Source organism: Cicer arietinum, chromosome 5 (genome assembly GCF_000331145.2).
Source record: "Cicer arietinum cultivar CDC Frontier isolate Library 1 chromosome 5, Cicar.CDCFrontier_v2.0, whole genome shotgun sequence".
In the NCBI taxonomy this organism is placed as follows: Eukaryota; Viridiplantae; Streptophyta; class Magnoliopsida; order Fabales; family Fabaceae; genus Cicer; species Cicer arietinum.
Window position 1 is genome coordinate 71,683,903 of NC_021164.2, and position 10,635 is coordinate 71,694,537.

At 27.5% G+C, this 10,635-nt stretch overlaps 2 protein-coding genes across 4 annotated transcripts; both read left to right on the plus strand.

Annotated features, from left to right (window-relative positions):
• Nucleotides 1–2,950: 2,950 nt before the first annotated feature.
• Nucleotides 2,951–4,720, plus strand: LOC101493755 (purine permease 1-like). 2 transcript variants are annotated; one of them, XM_004501620.4, is made up of 3 exons: nt 2,951–3,794; nt 3,874–4,257; nt 4,408–4,720. In XM_004501620.4, exons 1-2 carry the CDS (start codon nt 3,051–3,053, stop codon nt 4,231–4,233), a joined length of 1,104 nt encoding a protein of 367 aa, XP_004501677.1. In that variant the 5' UTR covers nt 2,951–3,050; the 3' UTR covers nt 4,234–4,257; nt 4,408–4,720. The 2 variants fall into 2 exon arrangements, with proteins under 2 accessions (XP_004501677.1, XP_004501676.1); XM_004501619.3 differs by lacking the exon at nt 4,408–4,720 and having other exon boundaries at nt 2,952–3,794; nt 3,874–4,385.
• Nucleotides 4,721–7,296: 2,576 nt separating this feature from the next.
• LOC101493218 (pentatricopeptide repeat-containing protein At5g27460) lies at nt 7,297–10,232 on the plus strand. Of its 2 annotated transcripts, none has more exons than XM_004501617.4 (3): nt 7,297–7,456; nt 7,539–7,776; nt 8,812–10,232. In XM_004501617.4, exons 1-3 carry the CDS (start codon nt 7,422–7,424, stop codon nt 10,066–10,068), a joined length of 1,530 nt encoding a protein of 509 aa, XP_004501674.1. In that variant the 5' UTR covers nt 7,297–7,421; the 3' UTR covers nt 10,069–10,232. The 2 variants fall into 2 exon arrangements, with proteins under 2 accessions (XP_004501674.1, XP_004501675.1); XM_004501618.4 differs by having other exon boundaries at nt 7,542–7,776.
• Nucleotides 10,233–10,635: the final 403 nt, after the last annotated feature.

The following is a 10,635-nucleotide window of genomic DNA, read 5'->3' on the forward strand; positions in this document are numbered from 1 at the left end:
TTTATATGATTTGATAGTGCTATTTTTTATAGATGAAATAATAAATATTACTGAAAATTTATACACACAACTATGAAGCCTCTGCTTAAATTTATGACAAGATAACCAATTTAATAATATCTATATTTGTCAATTGACAAAATATTTAAATACAATAGTGCAAGTTCTTTTAGAGCGATGACACTTTAGAGTATGTTTGATGCGTAAAAAATAAAGACACGAGGTCATATAAAGTTAGATAATATTGATAAGATATGATAACGATAAGATAAACATCATCTTATCTTATATTTGATACATACATGTTAACCAACAAGATAATACTATTTTATTTTATCATGAATTTGGTAGACATCTCATATATATATTTAAATAACAAAAATATAATTGTAAAAATTATACATTATTTTTTTAAAAAATTAACTTAATATATTTAAATATTATAAATTAATTAAAAAATACTACAAAAATTAATTAAGTAATAAAATAATTTTATATTTAAAACTATCCACTGACACTACTAAATAAATAATTTAAATTTTTTTAAAAATCACGAGTAACTAAATCATTTTATTTTATTTATTATAATATAAATATAAGTATGATATACATTATATGTAAATGGAAAAAATAACCTTGTAAATAAATTATATTTATTTTAAAATTTCAATTAATTTCTATATTTTAATAATTTTGAATGATAATTTATTAAATTATATAAAAAACAGACAAGATTATCCTTGCGATAAAATCATAGATATTTTTAAAATTAATTATTAATATTTCATTTTTACGTTCAAGATCAAATTCTATTAATTACTTTTATATTTATATTTGATTATATTTACATTTTTATATTTTATATTATATTTTATAAGACTAATTTGGTAAATTATTGTTATTATTATATCCTATTGATTTATAACTCAAATTATATTAAGAATATAAATTTCAACTAAATAAATAAGATAAGATAGAATCCTTGATTATTTGATTTTATTTTGTTGGTTTTTTAAACACTCGATTCAGATGTGACAACTTATTATTATTATTATGTCTCTTATCTTGTTCATCAAACGGATCCTTATTAAATTAGTTTCTATTTTTGTTTACAAATATTTATTCCTTTAATTCTTGTTTATAGGAAAAGTAAAGTCAAGGATAAATATATTTGGTCTACTTTTCTTATAAATAGTTATTGAGGAATTATATAGTATAATATGAATAGATACATGTATAAAAAAAATCACACACATATTAGGTGTGTGTAATTTTGAGTAAACTTCATTTTGCAAACGTAATTTAATTAAAATTAAAATTTCTCTAAAGTAATTTATGTTTGGATATTTTTTTTTACAAATGTTATTTTTTTAAATGAAATTTGTTTATATTATATAATTCAATGTACTTTTAAATATGTATTTACTAAAATAGATATATGCTTTATTATAATTATATAGTGCGAATTTTGTGATTACTGAATTTTGTATGTAGTGGTAAAATGAGTATGAAGTTTTTTTTTTATTTTTTTTATTTTTTATATTTCTAAATGTGAATTCAAAAGTACCCACTAGATTACTTTTGATTAAAGATCAATTTGTAACAAAATTAAATTTGTAGAAATAATTTTCAAGAGAACTCAATGATAATGTCAACTCACTTTCTTATTAAAACAAATACATATATAGTTACAAATGAAAAACCAACCATCTTTAACATTGCATGTTTGCTATAGATTTTAAAAGGCTAAATAACACTCGAGTCTCTTAAATTAATTTTAGTTAACATTTTAGTTTTTGATTTTGTTTTTAATTTAGTCATTTATTTTAATTTTAAGTGACAATTTGATCTTTTATGTTTTAAAATATCAACAATGCTATTATCTAACTTTTTTAAAAATTCAAAAAAATTATCAAAATTTTCAAACAAAATCCATAAAATTAATAATCATCTTCAATGCAATGAAAATTTCATCAAATTCAAAATTTAAATCTTTAAATAAACTCATATTTTCATTCTTTATTTGATGAATTTGATGTTGTTGGAGATAAAAATATGAGTTTATTTGAAAAATTGAGTTATGCATTTGATGAAATTTGCATTATATTGAAGATGACAATTAATTTTATGGGTTTTATTTTAAAATTTTGATGAATTTTTTAATTTTTATAAAAAAAAGGGGATAACATTGTTGGCATTTTTAAACATAAAAGATAAAATTGTCACTTAAAATTGAAATAAAAAACCAAATCGGAAAGAAAAAAATAAAAATGACTAAAACGTTAACTGAAATTAAGTTAAGGGACTACGAATGCTGTTTAGCTATTTTAAAATAAGTGATTAAGTATTCTCTAATTTAAATATTATTTTTTGAGATTTAAAAAAAATGAAAAATTATTTTATATTTGTATATCATGACAAAAATTAATTGTTTGAAAAAATTAAATCATAAAAAATAATTTTTTTAACAAGCTACTAAAAATAGATTCTCATTTTAAATAATGTTTTTATTCTCATTTATTTTAAAAGCTATAACAAACATACATAAACTTTAAAACATGTTTATTTTTTTAGAAAAAAGCAATCATTTTATAATAAAATCTATAACAAATATATTTATAAATTAAAATATAATTTTAATTATATATATATATAATTTTTGTGTTTTACTATTTACATATTTTTTTAAATATTTAATAAAAGAACATAATTATATAATTTTAGGAAAAATAAAGGATTAAGACGAATATTAAATTAAAAAAAATTAAAATTATGTTTAAATCTAAAAAGTTTAATCTAAATTGCAATAAAAAACATATATACTAAAGATGAATTCTAAGCCGTAGCTTAGTGCAAGCATTTGAATCCATATAAACATATATGAAAAAGTAGTTTCTCCATCTCTCCGTTGAAAACGAATATAGCGACAAAAATATAATATTTTTATACAAATATTTTGACTATATAGTTTCATTATTAGGCAATCACACAAACCAAAGTGTATACAGAATTAAAACAAAAAATTAAACAAACAAACAGAGAGCACGCACATGGCAGAAAGAATTGAAGAAGAAAAACAGAGAAAGATGAAGAGAATCCTTCTCATAATAAATTGCTTCATACTTGCCTTAGGTAACTCCGGTGGGCCCCTCATAATGCGTCTTTACTTCATCCACGGCGGCAACCGCGTCTGGCTCTCCAGTTTCCTCGAAACCGCCGGTTTCCCTCTCATGTTACTTCCCCTCACCGTCTCATACATCAAACGCCGCCGTCTCCACCGACGTAACGCCGCCACCACCGAAAGCGGAAAATTAAATTTGATCTCGATGAAACCTCCTCTTTTCTTGGCTGTCGCCTTCATCGGAATCATAACCGGTCTGGACGACTATCTCTACGCTTATGGCGTGGCTCGGCTTCCAGTTTCAACTTCCGCTTTGATAATCGCTTCTCAGCTTGGTTTCACAGCTGTTTTCGCTTTTCTTTTAGTGAAACAGAAATTTACGGCGTTTTCTATAAACGCTGTCGTTTTGCTTACTATTGGAGCTGGTGTTTTGGCTATGCACACAAGTGGGGATCGTCCAAACGGTGAATCTACTAAGCAATATGTTATTGGTTTTATTACAACTGTTGCTGCTGCAGCATTGTATGGCTTTGTTTTGCCTTTAATTGAATTGGTTTATAAAAAGACCAAACAACCCCTCACTTACTCTCTTGTCATGGAAATTCAGTTCGTTATGTGTATGTTCGCCACTCTCTTTTGCGCCGTTGGCATGATTGTAAATAACGACTTTAAGGTCAGACCACGTCTTAATACAATTACATTCAATTTTAATCTTAATTATACTCAATTGTTACTTCAATTTTAATTTGTAGGTTATTCCAAGAGAGGCAAAGATTTTTGGACTTGGGGAAAAAACTTACTATTTTGTATTGGTGGTGAGTGCGATAATGTGGCAAGCGTTTTTTTTAGGAGCGGTCGGGGTAATTTTTTGTGCTTCCTCGTTGTTGTCGGGAATTTTGATTGCTGTTTTGTTGCCACTAACTGAAGTGTTGGCGGTTATTTTCTACAAAGAGCACTTTCAAGCGGAGAAAGCGGTATCTCTTATACTTTCACTTTGGGGTTTTGTGTCTTATTTCTATGGTGAATTTAAAGAAAGTAAGGAATTGAAGAAGAAGAATCCTGATTTAGAAACTCAGTTGGCTCAAACGTCTGTTGATGTCCCTGCTCCGTGATTCAGATGCAAATTATATTCACGTGTACGGGTTTAAGTTTGTGTTTGTGTTGTTGTTTTTTTTTTTTTTTTTTTTTTTTTTTTTTTTGTATTTTCAAACGGTGCACTAATAAGTTGTGTTCCCTTTTACAAAATTCGACTTTTTAACTGCTATTTCTGTTATATTTAATTTCAGAGGTATTAGTGGTTCTAATCACTTGTGCTAAAGTCTATTAGTGATTTAAAAATACTGGTAATCATTAGAATAAGAATGTTGAAATAGCGTGGTGGATCAGCTGGAACAGGATAAGAAGAGAAGCCATTTGATTCAAAACCATTCAGTGTGGAAAGGGAATTTAATCCAACCACTTTATCCATACGCGACAGCAATTTCTACCGGTCAAATCGAGGCATAATTAAGTTAAAGATTCTTCCCACTATACATTTTAAGTGTATTAACTTTGTGTTTCTTATTAGACCGTTTTATCCACACAAAAATATTATTAAAAAACTGTTTTCCTTTTACAACTACTTTAGATCATTTTTAAATATATTAAAAAATAGTATTATGTATCAGTATGTTAAATTTTTATTTCTCATGTTCTAAAAGAAAATTAATTGTATTAATTAAGTATATATATATTTAATAAATTAATTATTAATAAGTATATTTAATAGTTTGAAATGATACTTATATTTCAAAATAAATTTTTAAAAACAAATTTATATTTAGGGTTTTATATTCAGAACGTGGATATTATAATCTATTTATTAATATGACTAAAAAGTGCACCATGTCATGTCTCTCAAATAAATAATCGTGTGAAAGCATAATACTCAAAACAATATTTGTTAAGAGTTTAAGTGTGGAAACAATAAATTTGAAAGTTGTGTCATTTTAATTTTAAAATTATAAAAGATAAAACTTTTCACTCAAATTTTATTTTTTTATTTTTTAATAACACTCGTTAACATAACATTAAATAAAATACCAAAATAGCTTGAAATTTGCCATAACATTCACCAAAAGCACATGTCACAAAATTCGGAGGCTTCTTCCATTTTGTTTGGTGCTTTTGACCAACACACCAAAGTTTCAAATGAACATAAAGAAGATTATTTATTAAAAAAGAAAAAATAGAAGATTATAAAAATAAATAAATACTCTATTTGGTGTTTGATATTGGACACTATCAATATAATTTTCTGCTTTATTAATATTTAAAAATAATTTATGAATTATGCTAACAAGTCATAAATATAAGTTAAATCTTTGTTAAATACTCTCATGGATCCTTAGTGTAAGAAAAGTTTACGTAAAATTATAAATTAATAAATTTATTTAATTTTGTCAAAAGAAAATGAGAAGTTTATTAAATGGTTTAAAATTATACTCTGCTTTTTTTTTTTTTTTTTTTTCTTTTTTTATAGTAATTGAGTCGAGATCTTCCTCATTTTTTCTCTGAACTTTTTTTTTTGTTTTTTTTCATTACTATAATTTTGAGGTGTTTTGGTTTGGGCCTACCAAATATCACATTGTTATATTTTATATTCCTAAAACTATAGAAATGGTAAAAATGGAAAAAGATGTGAAATAGTGGAGAGATAATAATTAAATTATTTGATTATTTTATATATATTAATATATATATATATATATAAATGAAAGATAGATAATAATATTTTTGTTAAAATTAAATTATTATTGTTATATATTATGTATTATCAATGTTATAAATATATAGTAAAATATATTGTTTTGAAAGTAGTACAAATAATATTAATTAAATGATATAATTAGAAAGAAAGAAAAAAAGACATTACAAACTGAAAAAATCGTTCATTTTAAAACTACTTTTTTTAGCAAATATTATATCTATTATTGTAGAATGAGAAGAGAAACATTATTCCAATTATACTCATATAATTAAATGCTTTATTTCTACTACCATCTCCATCATTTATTATAAGCATTTATTGTTTTTTTATTCTTATAACAAAATTTGATGGGTAGTTAATGAGTTTGTTAATGTTGTTACAAACAACTTTTGTATTTAAATGTGTTAATTAAATTTGACTTTTTGTATTTAAAAATAAATTAGTTGTATTAATAAATAATATATTTTGAAAAAATAAAAAATAAATACACTTAATTAATTGAAAATGATGTTTATATTTGAAGATAATTTTTTTGTAAAAGGTGTTTACAATTACTTACAAAGATAGTATGTGACTTTATTATAAACATGCATTTCACATGAAATAAAGCTATAATAATAATAATAATAATAATAATAATAATAATAATAATAATAATAATAATAATAATAATAATAATAATAATAATAATAATAATAATAATTAATATATTTTGAAATTAGTATGTAGTCCGTGTCAAACACAAAATAAATTATTTTATAAAGGTAAGAGTTTAATTTGCAATCTTCTATCACTTGTTAAAATAAGAATAAGTTAAAAATTATTCTAAAACAAAAAGTTGAGAATCATTAGATGTCAATCACTTTCACCGTACACGTCATTTTAATTCAAATCTATCTTTTATGTTAGATTAAATGTGGTTGTAAAAATTATTTTTAGATTGAAAGGTGACCGTGAAAATCTTTTTCAATGTTGAGAGGCGAGTGTAAAAATTTTTTATAAGTTGAAAAATGAAAATTGTAATTGAATAATGTATGATCCAAAGCAAATGTGTGAAAATTAATATTATAGTTCTGAAGTACATAATGAAAATCTCAATGTTGTGAAGATTAAACTAACTCAAGTTGGACGAATCAATATATTTTATATTTGTAATATTTCTTTTGTATTTAATTATTTGCACGCACAACTCACATTTCACTTATAATTAATCTGTTACATTTACTTCTAATATATCATAAATATTATAGGCATTTTGTTTTAAATAAAATTGATCTTGAGTTAATTTTAATTGACAATATAAATTAATTTTCTTTTAAAAGAATCACAATTTCAAAATCTCATTTTCTTATTAATGATATTGCTACTTTCAAATATATGATGATATAGATAAATAAAATTTATAATATTTTGTGTTTGATTATGATACACGGTGATAACGTTATTTTATTATCTCATGTTTTTGACAAATGGAGACCCAAACGCATGATAACGTGATTGATATTGCTCTCTCACTCCCCCCCTCCTTGATCGGCGACGCCGTAACTTCAGATGGCAAACCACTCTCTCAACGCCGGAATGAGACGGTACGAACACCCTAAATATTTCTCTAACACTTTCCTCAACCCCTTATTTTCTCCCCTTCTTCTCACGATTTTTTTTTCGCAGCAGCATCAGTTTTATTTTTGGCGTAAGAAATCTTTATAGCCACGCAGATACTCGCGCTTCTGCATTTGCAGAGAAGCAGAATCTGAAGAGCTTAATTGCGGGATTCAAACCTTCAAAGCGGAGTCCATTGCCAGTGCTTCAAAATTGGATCGATCAAGGCAACAAAATTTCACAATCGGAGCTGAAATTCATTTCCAGAACACTTATCAAATCCAAGCGTTACAACCACGCATTTGAGGTTCAGTTTTTCTTGACCTAATTTACTATTCCTGCAACTTTGCGTGGTTCAAAGTAGTTAATTGCGATTATTGTAATTTATTATTAACAATTTAGGGTTTAAAACACTTTTCCCTTCAAGTTTCTGTATTGTCTTTTCTGGCTTTGAAGCTCTTGGAGATTATGTGTTTGATTCAGTTTGTTGTTTCAAGTGTTGAATGTTTAGTTTATGTTTGATAGGCTTAGACATTTTTAGCATTTGATAATGTACTTTTTATTTTGGTTTGCTTGCCAATGTTTTATTTTTATTTTTTATATAGATCCTGTTTGGATGAACGACTTAATTGTGCACTTATGTATAAGCTATTTCTATAACATACGATAGTACAAAGTAAAACTGTTTTGGCAAAAAGCTGTAAACAACTTATGAATGTGTCATAATGTGTTTCCATAAGCTCTCCCAAAGAGACTCACAAGTGCTTATGCCTATTGGTAAGCTCAAATAAATAAATCCAAACAGGCCCTTACTGGTTTTAGGTATGTCTCGGATTAATGATGATTGTGCCTTATAATGAGTACTACTAAACAAATTAATGGTGAGTATGTCTTTCATTTTGAGTACTTTTAGAGTATTGAGCATTCATTGTGTATAATGTAAATTATTAGATTTGTGTTATCTATCTTTTGGTAATGTGGCCGCTCTTCACACTGCTATTTCACCATTGCATTTTGGGGATGAACCGCTTCGGGATACTTTCCATGATTGGCTGCTTACAGCCTCACACAACATACTGTAACTGACCACTGGTTCTTTTAATCTCCGATGACTGATGAGCATGTCGTTGCAATGTGATATATGGCTTTTCCGATGACTGATGAGCATGTCATTGCAATGTGATTTATGGCTTTTCCGATGACTGATGCGCATGTCATTGCAATGTGATTTATAGCTTCTCCGACGACTGATGAGCATGTCATTGCAATGTGATTTATGGCTTTTACGAGACAGGGTCTATTCAATTTGTCAAGCTATTTAAATAGTTATTCTTTTGAACAGGTATTGCAGTGGATGGAAAACCAGAAAAATTTCTGCATAAGCCCAGCTGATCAGGCCATGAAATTGGAGTTAATCATTAAAAATTGTGGCCTAATGGAAGCTGAAGAATATTTTATGAGTATACCTGACTCAGCTGGAAAGAAAGCTGCCTATCTCCCACTTCTACGTGGCTTTGTAAGAGACAGGGACATCAATAAAGCTGAGGCTTTCATGGAGAAGCTCTATGAACTGGGGCTAGTAGTGAACCCTCACCCTTATAATGAGATGATGAAACTATATCTTGCCACATGTGACTACAGGAAGGTACCCCTAGTTATCCAGCAAATGAAGCGAAATAAAGTACCATGCAATGTTCTGTCCTACAACCTTTGGATGAATGCTTGTGGAGAGGGAGACAGTTATGGGGTTGCAGCAGTGGAAGCAGTTTTCAGATTAATGCAAAATGATGAGAAAGTTGAGGTGGGTTGGAGCAGTCTTGCTACTTTAGCCAATGTTTATATGAAAGCAGGACAATCTCAGAAAGCCATTCTGGTTCTAGAAAATGCTGAAGAGAAACTATCAACCTGTAACCGTCTGGGTTACTTCTTCATCATAACACTATACGCCTCTTTGAAGCAAAAGGAAGGAGTCTTGCGGCTGTGGGAAGCCAGTAAGGCAGTCGATGGAAGAATCAGTTGCGCCAACTACATTTGCATACTAACATGCTTGGTTAAGCTTGGGGACATAGCACAAGCCAAGAAAATCTTCAGAGAATGGGAGTCTAATTGTGTTAAATATGATATTAGAGTCTCTAATGTTCTTTTAGGTGCATATGTGCGGAATGGATTAATTGAAGAAGCTGAATCATTGCATCTCCACACATTGCAAAAGGGTGGTTATCCAAACTACAAGACGTGGGAGATTCTCATTGAAGGATATGTCAATAGGCAGAAGATGGATGAGGCTATTATTGCCATGAAGAGAGCTTTGGCTTCGGTGAAAGACTGTCATTGGAGGCCACCACAAAGACTTGTATTAGCTGTAGCTGAATATTTGGAGAAATGTGGGAATTTTGAATATGCAAACGAATACATTACAGATATTCATAATTTAGGTCTTGGAAGTTTATCTATATATAAAATATTGCTTAGAATGCACCTTTCTGCTCAAAAACCACCTCTTCATATCCTTAAAATGATCAATGAAGACAAAGTTGAGATGGATAGTGAGACATTTTCCATTCTTAGAGCCTTCACTGGGCACGTGACATCAAATTGATTGCTTGTTGCAAGATGTACATTTTTTTGTTTCCCTCAGAATAAACTATGTTTTGTGTATATATCCAGGCCGAAGTGTTTGGAGGCGAAACAGTAATCTGGAAAGTCAACTTTTTTCATTAGGTGAATATTTTTTAATAGACAATTTAATATTTTCTATTTCCATACGGAACACTATTATTTAAGTGAACACCGAAAATAATGTGCAATTGTATGATACGATTAAGAATGAAGATTTTGTATGCCATTTTTATAAAGATTATCAGCTTACTAGATACTACAATATCCTATATTCACATATTTTTTGAAGTCTTAAAGAAGGAAGTCCCATTGGAGTTAAGAAGGAAGTAACAAGCTCTTCAATAATTTGTATTGATATTCGATTCCCTCAATACTCAAAATCATAAAAGTATGGTGTTCTATAAATTAATAAATTCAATATGGTTAACTATAACATAAATATTGGTGATTTTAGTTGAATTAGACGCGAACCGGTTCTTTATCTTTGTTGAAGTGTCATTCACAGTTGGCCAGTAACTTGCAAAATAAGGATGAGCTACTCTATTCA